The sequence below is a fragment of the Gobio gobio genome, assembly GCF_949357685.1.
Source record: "Gobio gobio genome assembly, chromosome: 6".
Classification (NCBI taxonomy): Eukaryota; Metazoa; Chordata; class Actinopteri; order Cypriniformes; family Gobionidae; genus Gobio; species Gobio gobio.
In genome coordinates, this window is record NC_137102.1 from 45,657,840 (window position 1) to 45,677,490 (window position 19,651).

At 39.0% G+C, this 19,651-nt stretch overlaps 2 protein-coding genes across 9 annotated transcripts in view; one reads left to right on the forward strand and one right to left on the reverse strand.

Annotated features, from left to right (window-relative positions):
- The window catches only part of cspp1b (centrosome and spindle pole associated protein 1b), a 23,631-nt gene extending 13,575 nt beyond the window's left edge, over positions 1–10,056 (reverse strand). For 2 of the 8 annotated variants that reach the window (XM_079818818.1, XM_079818815.1), the window contains exons 1-14: positions 9,748–9,888; positions 8,648–8,699; positions 7,767–7,865; positions 7,628–7,685; positions 7,437–7,531; positions 4,928–4,987; positions 2,991–3,142; positions 2,238–2,297; positions 2,016–2,104; positions 1,578–1,671; positions 1,406–1,457; positions 1,184–1,308; positions 992–1,077; positions 609–702 (exon numbers count right to left, since the gene is read on the reverse strand). In XM_079818818.1, coding sequence (XP_079674944.1) covers positions 609–702; positions 992–1,077; positions 1,184–1,308; positions 1,406–1,457; positions 1,578–1,671; positions 2,016–2,104; positions 2,238–2,297; positions 2,991–3,142; positions 4,928–4,987; positions 7,437–7,531; positions 7,628–7,685; positions 7,767–7,865 — 1,064 coding nt within the window. In that variant the 5' untranslated portion in view covers positions 8,648–8,699; positions 9,748–9,888. Of the gene's footprint in view, positions 1–608; positions 703–991; positions 1,078–1,183; positions 1,309–1,405; positions 1,458–1,577; positions 1,672–2,015; positions 2,105–2,237; positions 2,298–2,990; positions 3,143–4,927; positions 4,988–7,436; positions 7,532–7,627; positions 7,686–7,766; positions 7,866–8,647 lie in introns of all 8 variants that reach the window. The other 6 variants (XM_079818814.1, XM_079818821.1, XM_079818819.1 and 3 more) reach the window with 4 other exon arrangements.
- A 1,246-nt stretch (positions 10,057–11,302) lies between these two features.
- Positions 11,303–19,129, forward strand: vcpip1 (valosin containing protein (p97)/p47 complex interacting protein 1). The gene is made up of 3 exons (XM_079820362.1): positions 11,303–14,050; positions 14,310–14,396; positions 16,473–19,129. Exons 1-3 carry the CDS (start codon positions 11,440–11,442, stop codon positions 17,120–17,122), a joined length of 3,348 nt encoding a protein of 1,115 aa, XP_079676488.1. The 5' UTR covers positions 11,303–11,439; the 3' UTR covers positions 17,123–19,129.
- The last annotated feature ends 522 nt before the right edge of the window (positions 19,130–19,651 follow it).

The following is a 19,651-nucleotide window of genomic DNA, read 5'->3' on the forward strand; positions in this document are numbered from 1 at the left end:
AAGACAAGGCTTAAGCTAGTCCCAGACTAAAATGCATGTTTTGACTGAAAGAAACTTACACTGATCTTAAAATATGTCAGTGGCATGGTTTTGTCTTTAGATGCACACCAGTTGTTTTTTTCTACGGGACGTGTATAAACGTTACTTAAAATGTCCTAATTCAACCAAGGCCTAATACTAGCTTAGTCTAAGCCCTGTCTGTGAAACCGGCTTAAGTTTATATAATGATAACTTAATTTTTGCTTTTGTGAACACCAGCAATTTCTATTTTTTGCTGTATAATTGACACAAAAACACAAAATGCTCTCATTGTGTCATGACGACATCATGTGGTCAACATGTGAACATGTGTGATTGACTGGAACTCACTGAGGGCGTGGGGCATTTCAACTCAGATATTCCCACCTCCGACCTCAACTCAAACATGGTATACATGATACATTGTTATGTGGAGAATTATTATTTTTTAAATATATAAAAAAAAGTTAGCAATACTCAGACTGATGCTGGACAACTTTACCTGGTGTTAATGCCTGCTTCTAAACAAACATAAATTATAATCAGAAAATAGTATGGAAAATGTGAGTGTCTGTGTCGGCCGCACTTACTGTCTGTGAGTGCTTCTGCTGTACTCATTGGGAGGACTGAGTGGGTGTGTCTCTCCTGATGATGTTGGAAATGAAACTCCCGCTATTGGTCCATCTGTGGAAACACAAACACTCATGATGTAGAACCTGTGGGAATCATAAGCTGAACATTTTTGTTGTTGTTTTTACTGTTTTCATGCTGAATGGATACAATTGTTTTTTCTGCAGGAACCAGAATACACAATACACAATAAATGTCCTCAAAAATGAACAGTGAAATGCATTATGTGGTTCATAAATGTTGATGGTTTCATGCTCTCATCAGCCAATAATTCACAAAAAAAAACATGTTTATCATTATTGCAAGTAAACCTATATTGAATGTAGTCATATTTGTGTCTTACAGGCTCTGCTGGGGCTCAGCAAACTCTCAGAATAATTATTTGGAGACTTATAGACATCTGCAAGGAATGGGAGGTGAGTAGGCATCCTGCAGGAAAAAAAAAAAACATGTTTATGAGTTCAAAGTACAGCATGTGTGAGTTTGTGTGTGTGTGTGTGTGTGTGTGTGTGCACTTGTGTGTATCCATGCATACCTGCATGGAGACAGAGGGTCTGTCCTGTATTGCAGAAGACCCTCAGGAGGCTCGGCAGTGACCAGGCGGAAGATGTCATCCCTAGGTTGCTTTCCGTATGCAGTCGCCTCACTCACACACAGCTGCTTTAAAGGAACAGACCAGAAAATCAACATAAGAACATCAACAAATATGTGTACACACTAACAAACATACATCTTTTTTATGCTTTTTTATAATTACCTTTTTCTCAGCATCCATTATTTTCTGAAGTCTCAGGTCCAGTTCCTTCTCCCTAAAGACAGTAAATGACGTCAGTATTGTAATTTTATCCATTGAACAATTTTTCAAAGGTTTCTTTCGAGGTAATGATGTCAACCAAATACACCAGTCAGGCAATTTTGAATGAACACACCTCCTGTGACACTGTTTCTCTGCAATCTGTTCTTGTAGTTCACGTCTATAGCGCTCCTTTCTCCTCTTCTGCATGGCCTCCAAATCTGTTGCACCTGTCAATCAAATTCAGCCATGTCAGAAGCCCGAGCCTCAGTTAAAGGGATGGTTCACTCAAAAATGAAAATTCTGTCTTCATTTACTCACATTCATGTCTTTCCAAACCTGTATGACTTTATATCTTCTGTGGAACACAAAATAATATATTTGGCGAACATTAGAAACCAAACAGTTTTGGAAACGACATGAGGAATGGGTAAATTCGTTTTTGGGCGAACAACCCCTTTAAAATCAAATGAGAATCATTCTCCTTTGAATGAAGCATCACTTCTCCAGTTATATTGAGCCAATCAAAACTTGGGACTTCTTACCAATCAGAATCGCAATATTGAACTCTCACCTATTAGGAGTCCAGTGGTGCAAACTGTGTCCTGACTGGCCGCAGATACAGATCCTTCATTGGCTTGGGTCGCAACGGATGCCGACATTCTACAACAGTGAAGGAGCAGTGATAAATGTGGGTCCAAACCATTCTGCCATTCAAAATACTAATAAATAAAAGTAGCCAGCTTAATGCCAATACTGTAAAAGAAGAAATCGAATCTGTGTACAGGTCTTTTACCTGTTTCTGTGCTGTATTTTGCTTGTGTGATGCCCTGTCTCTGTGTACAATTCTTCCCTTCTTATGAGAAACACAAAAAAATAAAGAGAATACCATTAATACACTGTCAGGCCAAACAAAAAGCCGCTGTTTGGATTTAAATAGGCAAATGCTTTAGAGGCTATGACTGGATCATTATTTCAGTGGTTAATATTTTTCTAGCATGTTATATGTTTGGCAACAATTCTTCTAACTGTAATTGATGGAGTGTGTAGCTTTTAATTTCTTAAACAACCATGTAGGAAGACACATCATGGCCATATTCCAGGATGTCAGGATTCATCAGGCTCAAACTGTGAAAGAATGGTTGGGAGGGAGCATGAAAAATCATTTTCACACATGAATTGGTACCTCTGAGTCCAGACGTTAAATTAATTGAAAGTCTATGGGATGTGCTGGAGGAGACTTTACAGAGTGCTAGACTCTTGCATTGTCAAAACAAGATCTTGACCAAAAATGTATGCACCTCTTGATGGAGGTAAACATTGTGATATTATTTCCATCAAGAGATGCATAACATTTTGGTCAAGATCTTCAGCATTTGCCCATTTAAATACAAACTTTTTTTTGGTCGGGCAGTGTATATAATATATACAAACTAAATAAGTAATATACAGAAAATACTTAAATAAATACAAATATAGATAATATACAATAAAAATGGGATTTCAGAATACAAAATGAGTCACCAATTATAAACATCTCTGTCCTCACCTGTTCGTTGTCCTGATGTCTCTCTCTTTCTGATGTCGCCTCCCTTGTAAAAGTATGAGTTCTTCCTCACTGCAGTCTTCCTCAGAGCTACACAAACCCCATCCCAGACCACACACTTCTGTAAGGGTGGCCACATTCCTCACACGGACCGTCTGAAAAAGCGAGCAAGCATTTTGTGAGCGAGAGACTAGCCCTTACAAAACAGTACACTGGCAGAACCGTGGTAATATCAGAAGGTAATATCATGGCAATTTATGATACAGTAGCAGATGATGCAGCTTTTCTAATGGACAGACAGATATTAGAAGGACTGGACAGTGGGGTATTACACAGTATTACCATTTTGATATGCACAAAAACATTTTAGTAGGTGTGACAAAAGTTTTGTTAAACAAAATCAAAATACTTTTTGCTTTACTGTGTATCAGAACAGTCGGCTGTCCGGCATGACAACAGATATCAAAGATAGGTGAGAGCGACAGATATGAAATTGATATCTCAATCTCACAGAACAGTAAATGTGCAGTCCCTTGTGAAAAAGCAGCACACAGTTCTTATTGTGGAAATAATACCCCTAAAAATTATATATTTAAGTGTGAAACTAAATGTAATGTTTTCTGACACTTAATTGCATGTTGTTTGCAATTAAATGAAAATATATTAAATGTAATTAGTTGAACTTAGGAGTGCTTTTTTGACATACCTAAGTAGGACATCATACATTTATATGAAATATAATTCATAATTACTTCTATTGTCTTTGAGATATGGTTAAAGTGTAATTTTAACCCAAGCAATTTATTACATATCAAATATATTACTTTACAATATATTTATATTGAATATCACACTACAGTTAAAATTCAAATCAGGTAATGTATGTTAATCAAAAAAATCGAAATAATTGTACTTCTTTTAAGCATGACAAACGATTATTTGACCATCATGATTTAAAATATACTTTACAATAAACCTTTTAATTTTACATCATTACAAAGCGCATTTTTTTTAAAAGTGTACTTAAAGGGAATGAAAATTCTGTCATTAATTACTCACCCTAATGTCGTTCCAAACCCGTTAGTCTTAAGTTCATCTTCAGAACGAAGATGAAATCTGAGAAATTTCACTTTGATGCTTCAAAAAGTTCATAAAGAGATAATTTTTTTTTTTGCCAAAATATATTTTTTAATATCTAATTGTGTCCCAAAGGTGAACGAAAGTCTTACGGGTTTGTGACAACACAAGTGTGAGTAAATTATGACAATTTTTTTTATTTTTGGGTAAACTAATAACTAATAGATAGAGCAACCATTGACTACCATAGTATGTTTTCCCCTACTATGGCAGTCAATGGTTGCTCTATCTGCTTTGTTACAAACATTCTTCTAAATATCTTCTATTGTGTTCAGCAGAACAAAGAAACTCTTACAAGTTTGGAACAACTTCAGGGTGAGTAAATGATGACAGAAATAACATTTTTGGGTGAACTATCCCTTTAAGTGTGTTTAGAAATGTCCTCACTCTAAGTGCACTTAATTGACCTTTTATTTATTTAATTAATATTATTTGATCTGCAAGTACAGTAAAAAAGAAAAAAAAAAATATATATATATATATATATATATATATATATATATATATATATATATATATATATATATATATATATATATATATATATATATATATATACTTTAAAGATTGGAAGTACACTGCAAGTACAGTTAACGAAGGTTATCATGTCAGAAGCGGATGTCAGAAATGTCAGAAGACGGGGGAAATTTTATTTTAAATCCGTAAGATCTAACCCTCATGCTGTGAAAATACAAACCGGAAGACAGAACACAATGAGCACAGCGCTGAAAGGGGGCGGGGCTACATAAGGTCTATACAAGGAGGGAAACACAAACAATCAGGCTTTTGATCCAGTACTGTACCCTGGGTATTCTTCTTCTCTCTGGAACTGGGTGAATGTCACCAGCATCCCAGTGATCTTTCTGCAAGAGACACGAAGACAGTGAGAAATTAAGATTGGGTCTCATTCACTAAATTTGCGTAAATCTGCATACGAACGCTTTCACAAACAAATCATGATTCACCAATAACATTTGTACTAAAAATTATTGTACATTTATAAAAAAAATTAAAGGGTTAGTTCACCCAAAAATGAAAATTCTGTCATTAATTACTCACCCTCATGTCGTTGGACACCCGTAAGTCCTCCGTTCATATTCGGAACACAAATGGAGATATTTTAGTTGAAAGCTGATGGCTGAGAAAGGCTTCAATCAGGCCTCCATTGGCATTCAGTACATTGACACTTCCAAGATCCATGAAAGGCACTTAAAACGTCGTTACAAAGTCTATCTCACCACAGTGGCTCTACAATAATCTTACGATGCGACGACAATAGTTTTTGTGCGCAAAAAAAAATCAAAATAACACCTTTATCCAACTTGTTCTCGACTTCCGTGTATGCCTCCACGACGCATGCGCAAGAATATGACGCAGATCCGGCGTTCGGACATATGACCCAGAAGCGATTTGTTTACGAGCAGAGGAAGACGCGCGTGTCTAAGCTGTTGGATTCTACATTGATCGTGCTTTAGGTCTCGGCGTAGTGCTCAAAATGGGGCTTAAGTGTGTATTTCATGGATTCCCGAACACCGGCGCTACGTCATATTCTCGCGCATGCGTCGTGGAGGCACACACGGAAGTCGAGAACAAGTTGGATAAAGGTGTTATTTTGATTTTTTTTTGCGCACAAAAACTATTGTCGTCGCATTGTATGATTATTGTAGAGCCACTGTGGTGAGATAGACTTTGTAACAACGTTTTAAGTGCCTTTCATGGATCTTGGAAGTGTCAATGTACTGAATGCCAATGGAGGCCTGTGTGAAGCCTTTCTCAGCCATCAGCTTTCAACTAAAATATCTTCATTTGTGTTCCGAATATGAACGGAGGTCTTACGGGTGTCCAACGACATTAGGGTGAGTAATTAATGACAGAATTTTCATTTTTGGGTGAACTAACCCTTTAACTGAAACCACACATACGCAAAAATCACGTAATCTAGGTGGCTTCATAATCATTAAGATTACATTTTATACATAGATATTTCACCTTAAAGGGTTAGTTCACCCAAAAATGAAAACTCTCTCATTAATTACTCACCCTCATGCTGTTCCACAACCTTAAGACCTTCGTTCATCTTCAGGACACAAATTTTAATATTTTTAATGAAATCTGAGAGTTTTCTGACCCCTTCATTACAGCAATTTAATTACCACTTTCAAGGCCCAGAAAGGTAGTAAAGACATCATTAAAATAGTCCATGTGACTACAGTGGCTTAACCTTCATTTTATGAAGCGTCGAGAATACTTTTTGTGGGGAAAAAACTAACAAAAATAATGACTTTATTTAACAATTTCTTCACGTCTGTGTCAGTCTTCTACGCTGTTGATGTAGTAAATACAGTGCAGTACTTCCGAGTTACATCAAAGTTACGCCAGAACGCTGGCTTACCATTGGCCGAAGCAGTTCCCGTGAGCACCACGACGCATGTGTGGAGCTGACCAACGTAAAGTGCGTAGGAGACTGACACAGCTTGTCTGTGTGAAGACGAGCCAAAAGAGAACGTAAACCCCGCCTACTTTGATTTGATTGGCCATCTCAGTCCTTTTGACATTGACGAGCGCTGTTAGACCTGAGGCAAACCAGACTAAAATGTAACTTTTAAACCTTTTTGTCATCCTAACAACAACATACAGAGCGCTGCATAATGAAGTGCAGCACAGCAGTGCAAGAATTTCAAATATTGGGGGGGACAATTTGGCCATTTCTAATTAGTGGGGGGGACTTGTCCTGTTTGGTTCATAAAATTAAGGTTGAGCCACTGTAGTCACATGGACTATTTTAATGATGTTTTTACTACCTAGCTCTCGGATTTCATCAAGAATATCTTCATTTGTGTTCCGTAGATGAACGAAGGTATCATGGGTGAGCAATTAATGACAGAATTTAAATTTTTGGGTGAACTATCCCTTTAAATATATTCATCATATAGAGTGAAGAGTACAAAAGCAGCATTAAAGCTCGAGCTGCGAGATTTCTCTGTACAACAACGCAGATGCACGTATGTACAGATATCTAATGAGACATCTATAATCTGGGTATGTATAAAAGGTGTTTAATGTGTATTATAGACTAAATTCAAACATGCAGCCACTTCACATTTTGAAAACTCCAAATGAATTACTATTAGTTTTTAAGGTTTAGAAGAAAATTAAGAAATGAATCTGCTTAAAGGTGGAGATTTTTCAAGAGAAATTTGTACAAATACAAAATTATTACTGAGTAAGACCCACTGTCTTTGAATACTGACATTTAAAGATCTTAATGGGCCTCACTAAGGACATTTGGTACAGGGCCCAAGTGTGTCTCACCTCTGCCACGTATTTCCGGTAATCTTTCCTAAGCTCTTCTTGCAGTTTGTGTTTCTTTCTCTCATATTCCTCTCCGAGCGGCAGACTCACTCCATCTACACAATGAAATTATACATACACACCTTTAAAACCAGGTATGTATATAACAGAAATTTTATTACAACTGTATTAACAGAAGTTCAGAACTGTACCTTGCTGACTTGCGCGTGGAGGGATGTTCTCTTTCTGGAGAACGTGGCCTGTCCGCCTCTGATACATCACAAAAATTAAACAACATTACAATAATGACCAATCAAACATGCTTTCATTATCCCCATCACCAACTCTCACCCTCATCTCCATGTAAGGCGGCTCCTGTTCCAGACAGGCCTTCTCTTCTGCTATCTTCGTCTTCTGATCTTCAAGAAACTTCTCCAGTATCTCATCCATCTGGAATACACGCAAATATTAAAGAAAAGCACATCAAACATAAACAGCGCCATCTGTAGATGATACCTTATTATTCATAAACAATAGGTAACACTTTACAATAAGGTCCTACTAGTTAATGCATTAACTAGTCTAACATCAATTAGCAATACATCTGTTACAGTTTTTAATTCATCTTTGTCAGTGTTAGTTAATAAAAATACTGTACATTGTTAGTTCATGTTAGCTCAGCTTAATAAAATAATATTAACAGATATAACGTTTGATTTTACTGATGTATTAGTAAGTTGAAACTTAAACTTTAAATAAGATTAATAAATGTTTTAGAAGTATTTTTCATTGTTAGTTCATGTTAACTAATGCAGTAATAGTAAACAAAAGGAAAATTACTGTAAAATGTTAAACATTAAAGTAACAGTAAGCAAGGCTTTATTTATAACATTAGTGTCTACAAAAGACATACAGAAGACATACTGTATATGCACATAATGTTCATACATGATATGAAAGTAGATGCAAGAAAATACAAGTATTGTTAACAATGAAAAAAGCAAAAAGAAATCAAACACAATAAGCAAGTAAAATCCATAATACATTAAGAATTTGGCACTTAAATCATACTAATTGTCTGGCATTTAATCCAATTCAATGACATTGAGACATCTTTAGGTAAGGCATGGGTGTCCAAATACTTATGAAACAAATTGGTAAACATTCATGCCTCGCATAAACCTCTGATGCATGCATTACACAATGAGAAACAACGTGCAGGTTGCACACACCTCTCTGAACTCCTGGTGCTGAAGCTCAGTTTAATCCTCGGTTGGCACGACTCTGAAACAGAATACATCTGTTCTTCCACTCCACAAAAGAACCATTTGAACTGATAATCTCAACAGCAAATGTACTGTCCAGGTTTCATTGGCTAAAGGGAATAAATGTGTCATCTGATATCTGGATCTGTTCATATGGTGGAAATAATCAATGTCTTAAATAAACAGTATATTTTTGTATTTTATGGGATTGCCCTGATCTCTAGCCACCGGTCATACTGGAAAGACACAGAGCTCCTCTATTGAGAATGAGGAGATGTCGTCACGACACAGCGCCCCGCCCCCCTTCCTCCATTTTGGGGGTCTGCCCGCCAGGTAATGAATTCGGACAGAGACTGGAGAAGAGATATTCTGATGATTACTATGTACATAGTTTTCCAAACTCAACTGAACATTAAGTTTTAATCCACCCAAGCCGATCTGAGAAAGCAGCGGCTGGTAAACGTACGCCATTATTTCACCACAGGGTGTCAGTCATGGTCTTAACTAGTGAGCGCGATGCTGAAGTGTGAGACACTTGATCAATACGAACCTTTATTTATTTGTATTAAACATGTTGATCACTATTCTGTCATTTTTCATTGTCGGTCATTTTACTGTATGCTATAAACATGTTTATGCCCAAAACGCTTAATTAATATTCAAGGTAGGCCTAGTTGACTGTCATTTTCCTCTACTGTGCATCACTGTTTAAGATTAATTCAATATTTAACATGGTTAACATTACATCCATTTAAAGCACGTACCGAGCATTCATTCTACTCAAGAAGGCTGGAATAAAAGCACCAGCGCACACAAACGATCATTTAAATTTTTAGTCAAATTAATTTAAAAATATAAACTCAACAGGTACAAAATATGATCAGTAAGAGAAAAACACTGCTAAGGATGACGAGCACTGGACTGCTGCAGGATAGTGGGGAGATATATTTATTATTCAGAATGCACAGGAAATATATTTATAGAAACATTTCAGTGCAAGGTGGTAAAGAGTTCTGCCGTGGCAGCTCGTATGGGTCAACGTTTTTGATATCAGCTTCTCTAAATACCTCAGCTTGGCGCTGGTAGTAAGTTTCTCCCTGTACGAGACCTCTTCTTCTCCATTTCAAGTTTTCTCGTAATTTCTCCGCTTAAACGCCGCGATGATAATTCCTCGAGCCGTCTTTCCTGCTCTGATCTCTGTTTCGCTCTTACAATGTTACCCCTGGCAACCGATAGCGTCGGATCCCGGAATGGTGTACGGGCCAGACTCCGCCCACGACCATGACGTATCTCCTCATTCTCAATTCCAGTATTCCTGTCTTCTACTTCCTCTCTTCCGCTATTCCTGTTTTCCTCTCGCTGCTGCTGATTTATATGACGCTCGGATAGGCAGAAGCGGAAAAACGCTGTTCGGTCGTGACGTCTTCTAGGAACCGGAAAAGGCCTTGGATTTAGAATAAAAGTGTTGAACGAATGAGAAAAATAAATTTAATTTCCTTCATACCCTTTCTCTCTCTCTCTCTGTTCATTGCACGTTCACGCATCATTTCGCGCGCGCGCGTGCGTGTGTGTGTAATTTCTTTTTTTAAAAAAATTTAAAATTAACAAATGTAATAATAAAATAAATACAAATCTTACGTATCCTTTATGTGGATTTTTAGAAAAAAATTATCTTCATGGTTGGTTTACTCAATGTTTAAAATACATCACATGAGGTCATTAACATTTCCTCCACATGTATTATGATTTGTGTATTGTTTTTATGTTATGGATGTTATGGCGTTCTGTAGCCTAATGGACTTTTTTTTTTTTTTTTTTATAAACTCCAACTCCTTTGTAAGACTGCTTTTTTTGTGTGTCTTGTGTAGCCTACTTTTTATGTTTTTGCATAATTCGTTCGAAATTAATGATTGATTGGAAATTACGTACATTATGAAGATTCTATTTAAAGGTGACATTTTTTTCTCTGAGAGTTATGAACATTTCCTCCACATGGCAGATGATGCATTAGGTTTAATAGCATTCTGTAATGGAAATAACAATTTAAACTTCTTTGTAAAGCTAATTTTAGAACTACCATTAACTATTTGCTTAGGTTACTGAGCTCATTACTGTTGTTAGAAAAATACAAATAAATAATAATTATCTAAATGATAAAATAATTTAATTGATAAAAATTAGATCACATTATAAAAAATAATTATAATTTGCCATATCGCAACATTTCATTTGAATTCTTTAGCAAGTGAACTTTAAGCATTCATCTGTTACAGAGAAAGAGAAAGAAACATCTATGTTTTAAGAAATTGATCTAAACCAACTGCAGTTTATTCTCACGACCTGAAGACTGCGGAACTCGATAAACACAACACAACGCTTGTCCTTCTTTGTATTGTGGATATTGTAGTTTTGTCAAAGTCACTTTTTTAATATGTCTTCGTCCCAGCCGGTAGTAAAGTAAATAAATAAAAGACAACTCAATCGTTTTTGTATAATATTACAAAGCTTTTGACTTATTATTTTTTTTTTTAAATAATGTCGTTGCAAGACCTCTAGACCTGTGACGATAGTGAACAACAATTCCCAGCATGCCGTGTGCTGCCCACAGGGTCACACTGTGTTACAGAACCGCTTCCGTGTTGTGTTTGTTACTGGAAAACAGAAACTGCGTGAGCTGACATAATTTTCTATCGGCCGTCACTGATTAGACAGCGATGCTTTTGTAAACCGCTGCGTCAGAAGAGATATCAGATTGGACTATGTCGTTGGTTCCGGGCTCAAAGCAGAAGGACAGACGCATTTTATGCGGGATGTGCCCGGACCCGCAGTGCCAGGCGAAGCTTTTCTTCCCCGCACACACCTCCATGAGCATCGAGTGCACGGAGTGCGGCCAGAGACACGAGCAGAAGAATCTCGCGAATGTGGAGGAAGTGACTGACCCAGATGTAGTGCTTCATAATTTGCTGAGAAATGCTTTGCTGGGTGTGCCAGGCCCTCCCAAGAAGGGCTCTGAGCTGGTGAAAGTGATGGGACTGTCTAACTATCACTGCAAGCTGCTGTCACCCATCCTCACCCGCTATGGCATGGACAAACAGACGGGCACTGCCAAACTCTTGAAGGAAATGAACCAGGGAGACATCTTTGACTGCTCCCTTCTTGGGGACCGTGCCTTTCTTATCGAGCAAGAGCATGTATCCACTGTTGGTTATGGACGGGACCGGTCAGGGAGCCTGATCTACCTGCATGACACTTTGGAGGAGATCAAAAAAGCAAACTTGAATAGAGAGTGTCTTATTCCCGTGCATGTGGATGGAGACGGACACTGCCTGGTCCACGCCGTGTCCAGGGCGTTAGTTGGACGTGAGTTGTTCTGGCATGCCCTTCGAGAGAACCTAAAACTCAATTTCAATCAGAACCTTGACCGCTACAAAGCTCTTTTCCAGGACTTTATAGATGCCGCAGAATGGGAAGACATCATTAACGAGTGTGACCCGTTGTTTGTCCCTCCAGAAGGCGTTCCATTGGGCCTGCGGAACATCCACATATTCGGCCTGGCAAATGTACTGCACAGACCCATAATCCTCTTGGACTCACTGAGCGGCATGCGCAGCTCGGGCGATTACTCCGCCACCTTCCTGCCTGGATTGGTTCCAGAGGAGCATTGTCGAGGAAAAGATGGCACTCTGAACAAACCCATCTGCATCGCCTGGAGCAGCTCTGGCAGAAATCACTATCTGCCCCTTGTGGGCATCAAGGGCTTGGCTCTGCCCCGTTTACCTGCTGCGCTGCTCCCGAAAGCATGGGGTGTTCCTCAAGAGCTCATTCGCAAATACGTGAGCTTGGACTCCAGTGGAAGCTGTGTGATCGGGGGTGACCGGAGCCTGCAGGATAAGTACCTGCTGCGTCTTGTAGGCGCAATGGAGGACGTCTTCATGGACAAGCACGGCATCCACCCCGCTCTTGTCGCCGACGTCCACCAGTACATATATCGACGCACTGGCGTGATCGGTGTGCAGCCGGAGGAGGTCACAGAAGCTGCGAAGAAATCCGTTCAGGAGGGCCGTCTCCACCGCTGCCTCGTCTGCAATGCCCTTTCAGAACTCCACGTGCCAGCAGAGTGGCTCATTCCGGGAGGGAAACTCTACAACTTGGCCAAGTCGACTCATGGGACGCTGCGAGCGGACAAGAACTACAGCTTTCCTTTGAATAGTTTGGTTTGTTCCTATAACCCAGAAAAGGATGTGCTGGTGCCCGACTTCAAACTCAGCTCGCTCGCAGCCTGCACCTGGTGTCACGGAACCTCGGTGCGGCGCGTTCGTGGCGACGGCTCTGTAGTCTATTTGGACGGAGACCGCACCAACACTCGCTCGCAGGGTGGGAAGTGCGGCTGTGGGTTCAAGCACTTCTGGGAGGGGAAGGAGTATGAAAATCTTCCTGAAGCCTTCCCCATCACTCTGGAGTGGGCCGGCCGTGTGGTGCGGGAGACTGTTTACTGGTTCCAGTATGAAACGGATCAGACGCTCAACAGTAACGTTTATGACGTGACAATGCGACTTGTCACGAAGCACTTCCCTGGCGAGTTTGGCAGCGAAATCCTAGTCCAAAAAGTTGTGAACACCATTTTGCATCACACTGCCAAGCGGAGCCAAGACGAATACAATCCAGTTGCCATCGAAGGTGCTCACGTGCAGGACGGGAGTGCAGCGAGTGAATCGGCCACTCGCCCTCCTACTAAAATCATCCTGACGGGACAGAAGGGCAAAACCCTGCATAAGGAGGAGCTGGTGATGAGCAAAACTGAGAGGGTCTTGCAGCACAGCATCAGCGAGCAGGCAGCCCTCTCCCAGCGCCGCAGCACAGACCGCGTGCGCCAGCAGGATCCTCGCCCGTCATCTCCTTCCTCTTCATCATCCTCCGCTCCTCCCACACCCACCAAAGTGCCACCCACCAGCGGTGAGAAGAAGATACGTGTAACAACCAGCGATGGCCGGCAGGCTATGCTTACGCTGCAGCCGCACACCACCTACAGTGATCTCCAGAACTCCATCATCCAGGTTTTCAACTTGTCGCCCGGACAGCTGTGTATCCGACACGGCTTCCCGCCTAGAGAGCTGCCCCCACCACGCCCCGAGGACCAGAACCAGCCCGTGGCACTCCAGCATGGCGACCGCATCTCTGTGGAAGCGCTGAAAGAGAGCTCACCCGAGACTCACATGACCCAGACGCACACTCACACGCCCCAGACGCACACTCACACGCCTCAAACGCACGCTCACTCTGACCCACACCTCAGTCGCACCAGTAGCAGGGAACTTCAGGACAACATTGACCTTGAGATGTCATCACTCTGTCTCCTGGCAGCACTCATGGGTAAGACACACCCTTCTAAGTGATATTGAATTACAGTAGGACAGATTGTCTCATACTAGAATCAGCGTCTACATAAGTGTGTGTGCGTCTTTTTGTCTCTGGAATGAATGATACAAACTTACAGAATTCTACTTCTGTAATTTTGAGATTTGGCCCTCTTTCATCAGTAGTCATTGATTACTAGATAAAAAATGTACCTCTGTATTATGCCTAAACATTGTATGTGAGGCCTGAATCTGATTTTGATTTCCTCTTCCAGGTGAAGATGTCTGGTCTTATGCTAAGAAACTGCCTCACCTGTTCCAGCAAGGAGGAGTATTCTACAATATTGTGAAGAAAGACATGGGTAGTCTGTTATTTTTCCTCTTTCTCACACACCGTTTCAATTCAGTTTATACAATTCCAAATTGTGCTTTATTGGCATGGCACAGGCTATTGCCAAAAGCATTTGCGAAAGAGCTATTACCAATAGGATGGGATTTGATCAATTGCTCTTATTAAAACTGATTCTATATTCCTAAAAATACAGAATAATTTCCATGCTTTGTGGTGCAGAACTGACCCTCTGTTAACCCAGAATCTTGTTTATTCTGCCACTGGCTGAGAGATGCAATGCAGTTAATAGTTATAAAAATAATAACATTTTGATTTCTATATATATATATAGTAAAAATTATATATTGGGACTCTATACTCAGAGAACATTAGTGAAAAAGCTGATGCATTTTTCTAATTTAATATTTTTTTTTCATTACAAATTATATGATCAGCATAACAAATTAAGTGAAAAGTTTAATTGGAAAAATTAAAATAAATTTCAGAATGTTTTAAGTATTTGGTCTCTCTCTTTTATATTTACTTTCATGACAGCAGGACTCATGCCACAAATTTGTGTAAAACCTGATAGCCATGTCAGAATTGCAAGTTATAAAGTCCGAATTGCAAGTTATAAAGTCTGAATTGCGGGTTATAAAGTCTGAATTGCGGGTTATAAAGTCAGAATTGTGAGTTATAAAGTCTGAATTGTGAGATATAAAGTCTGAATTGCGGGTTATAAAGTCAGAATTGTGAGTTATAAAGTCTGAATTGTGAGATATAAAGTAATTAATTGTGAGATATACAGTCAGAATTGCGAGTTATAAAGTCAGAATTGTGAGTTATAAAGTCTGAATTGTGAGTTATAAAGTCTGAATTGCGGGTTATAAAGTCAGAATTGTGAGTTATAAAGTCTGAATTGTGAGTTATAAAGTCTGAATTGCGGGTTATAAAGTCAGAATTGTGAGTTATAAAGTCTGAATTGCGAGTTATAAAGTCAGAATTGTGAGATATAAAGTCAGAATTACGAGTTATAAAGTCAGAATTGTGAGTTATAAAGTCTGAATTGCGAGATATAAAGTCATTAATTGTGAGATATAAAGTCAGAATTGTGAGATATAAAGTGAGAATTGTGAGATATAAAGTCAGAATTGCGAGTTATAAAGTCAGAATTACGAGTTATAAAGTCAGAATTACGAGTTATAAAGTCAGAATTGTGAGTTATAAAGTCTGAATTGCGAGATATAAAGTCATTAATTGTGAGATATAAAGTCAGAATTGTGAGATATAAAGTGAGAATTGCGAGTTATAAAGTCAGAATTACGAGTTATAAAGTCAGAATTACGAGTTATAAAGTCAGAATTGTGAGTTATAAAGTCAGAATTACGAGTTATAAAGTCAGAATTACGAGTTATAAAGTCAGAATTACGAGTTATAAAGTCAGAATTGTGAGTTATAAAGTCTGAATTGCGGGTTATAAAGTCAGAATTGCGAGTTGTAAAGTCAGAATTGTGAGTTGTAAAGTCAGAATTGCGAGATGTTAAGTCAGAATTGCGAGATATAAAGTCTGAATTGCAAGATTTAAACTCGCAATTGCAAGAAAAAATCAGAATTGTGAGTTTTATATCTCGCAATTTCACAGAAAAACATATGAATTGCGAGATAAAAGTCGCAATTATCTTTTAAATAGCTTTATTCTGTGGCACCAACAAGCTTCCATAGTAATAGGCCTACCAAGTCCAAAACATATTTCTGTTTTGTTTCTTTGTATTGTTGTTCCACTAAAATGTGTATATTGTGATATATATTGTTACCGTATTTAAGGATAGTATACATTTGTAAAATTAAATTGACAATACAAACATGATTTTTTTAAATGGTTTGCTTTGCACTACCTCTACCTTTATTGATTACAATGAGAAATTGTGCAAATAAGTATAATAACATTTGTGCAAAAAAATTACAATAGAGTGTTAATAATATAAAATAAAAACTGTGTTGTAATTAATGAAGCAATCAAGTAGCAAAATTAGCAATTTATCAAGTATGTAATATCATAATGCATGTTTTTTTGTATGAAGCTAATATTCTGTATTTCTGTGTTAAGGTCTGTTGGATGGGAAGCACTGCACACTGCCCCACTTGTTGGGTAAGACATTTGTGTTTAATGCATCAGAGGAGCGCTTGGAGCTGTGTGTGGACACGGCCGGTCATTTTCCAGTGGGCCCTGACGTGGAGGAGCTCGTCCAGGAGGCCCTTTCCCAACTCCGCTCAGACGCAGCCTCCCGTAGCCGCGAGGGAAGCCCTGCCCACAGCCTGCGATTGGGCGCCGGCGGTGCGGTGCGAAAGAAAGAGCAGAACGTCACTGCCTTCCAGGGCAAAGGTCACTCATTGGGTTCCGCCGCTCCTGAACACCCACCAATCAGGCGGCAACACAGCAGTGGTGTGGATCTCAGCAGCAGCGTTCGCGACGAAGGGTTGACGTTGTCCGGGGAGGATTTGGTGCGCGTGGCACCAGGCATGCTCACTTTACGTGAGGGCCGCGGCATGGGGCTGGAGCCCGCCGTGATCGAGGCCCAGCGGCAGCGTCTGCAGGAGATGGTCTCAAACATACAGGCGTCCATGGACAAACACTTGCGACAACAAGCAACAGCAAGGCATGATGGGGAGGAAGAAGAGACTCCTGACAAACAGGAGGAGATGGAGAGTCATGGGGCGGAGCCTCCCAGCACCTTTGAGCCCATGGACCAATCATGATGCTTCATTACCCTTACAGCAGAGTGAGCTTCCTGGCATAACACACATACGCACACACTGTGATCCGACTAACAAATGAGGGTGCAGCCGATTTACTGACGTATGCGTCTTTTTAGTGTAAAACGCATTCCTTAAATATTCTCAAAGTCTTAAGATGTGAAATTTGGAGTGATTATTTACGGTATTGAGTGTCGCTTTCATCCACTTCAAATATATACATGGTGCACACTAATTTATTGCAAGAGATGGTTCAACTGAAAGTGAAAATTCTGTTATTCTTTTACTCATTTTCATGTCGTTCCAAACCTGAACAACTTACTTTCTTCTAGATATTTTGAACCGTAGTTGTCCATATAATGAAGTAACATAGGACCCGATTGGCTTTCTTAGTATGGACAAAAAAAGCACTTTTTACAAATATCTTTTTCACAGAAGAAAGTAAGTCAGAATGACATTGACACGAGGGTGAGTAAATTGACAGAATTTTCATTTTTGGGTGAACTATCCCTTTAAAATCACTCTAGAGCTTTGCTAGTATGCAGATGCATAGTGCTTGTATAATCCAAGTGCACTTTGACCCTCATTGCTGGATTCACGGCTCTGTTATTAACATAATTGCAACCTAATTATTCACAATCCAATTTGAAACTTTAACTGTCTCACTGAGCCTAAACTCAACCCTGTGTGCACTTAGTAGTGGCCTGTGGAACAAACCAGGTGTCAGCTCAGTGATGTAGTCCTCTTTTGCACTTCTCTACCCTGTATTACCCACAATGCATTGCTGTCTATCCAAAGAACACTACACGGTAAAAGCCTGGAAAAGAGTTCTAGCAGCATTTCACATTTACTTAAACGTCCCACTACACACTCAGAGCTCAGAAACCTGTTGAGAGTCGTTCAGGCTTATTTGGTTTTGTTGTGCCCTTTTGCATGTCCTTTCTTCTTTGAACACTGCTCAGTATAAGACATACAAGTGTACTTAGTATCGGAATGTAAAGTATATTTTGGCAAAATCTAAATGGAAAGTAGCAGAGTTGGTGATATTTTCAGGATATTCTGATTTCAGCGCTAAAGTAATATTGTTAGCTGTGTTAGGTCATATTAAAATGCTGAAGTATAGGGCAATGTGTGTCAAGGACGGTTTAATGGTTTCGTTTTAGTTCAGAAAAAAACAATATCCACATTCTGTTCTAAACAGTTTTTTCTCGTCACCTTGGCAACGCATTTACAGTAAAACTGATTACTTGAGCTCTTGATCTTTGTGTTTTCGGTCACTGGGTAGAACATAAAACAGATGGAAAATCCTAGAGGTTGTTGAACTCCGTTTATATCTATTGCTGAGCTGTTGCATTTAACACGATGTTGCCAAAAAAAAAAAACAACAACAGGTGATCAAACCTGTTATTTACAGCCTTAACAAGTCTTCTACCCTCCCCAGCTCTGATCTGCAGTGTTTGCGCGTGACACACTTCACTCAATGGTGCCGTACGGCCGAGGATCCGGTTCAGAGAAGGATAAACTGGAGTATTGGAACAAGGCCTGACTTTGGTCAAAGGCCAAGTGAAGCATGATGATGTTAGAGGCCTGATGAGCTTTTGCTTTTTAAAAGATTGGGTTGTTTTTTTTTAAGTCGGCAACATCTATACCAGAGCACTTTTCTGTGTGGGCGTGTTTATTAGCTCTTGAACATAATTGATATTGTTGGTGTAAAGAAGAGCAGCACAAAAGAGATGTTTTACTGCTTCATTTAACACAGACTCAAGTGCAGGTTGATTCTCTGTGACTGCTGCCCTCCTGATATATTGTATTCCAGTGTACAATAGTGGTATATATTGTATTATACTTTCATCTGTACAGATATTGAATCTGTTTTTTTCCCCCTTCTGGATTGTTTCTCCTCTGTTTTTCAATAAAACAGTTGGATGTTTCTACACAGCTGAGGAATCTGCTGTTTGCATGCTTGATTAATTTTCAGCCTAACAACAATAAAGTTATTCCATCTGTATGAAACGATGTGGTCACTTTCTTAATCACTTTGTCACACAAAGCTAGTGGTTTTCTATTATCTCTAATAGGTCACAAATGGACCACATCAGTTTTAGTTAGTGCTGTCAAATCGATTAATCGTGATTAATCGCATTCAAAATAAAAGTTTGTGTTTACATAATATACGTGTGTGTACTACTGTGTATAATTATGTATATATAAATACACGCTCATTAAGAAATATTTGCATGTATTAACTGTATATATAATTTTCTTAAATATATACACAAATTTTTATTTTGGATGTGATTAATCGCACTTAATCGATTTGACAGCACTATTATGGTAACACTTGTTAACACTGAATTTCATACTAACATAAAATGACAATGAACAGTACTTTTCATCTTGGTTTATTTTAAATTCTACATACACTGCTGTTCAAATGTTTGGGGTCAGTAAGACTTTTTTAATGTTTGATTTGTTTAATAAGTTAATAAGTTTAATAAGTTTAATAAGACGAGAAAAAATATGACTAATTAA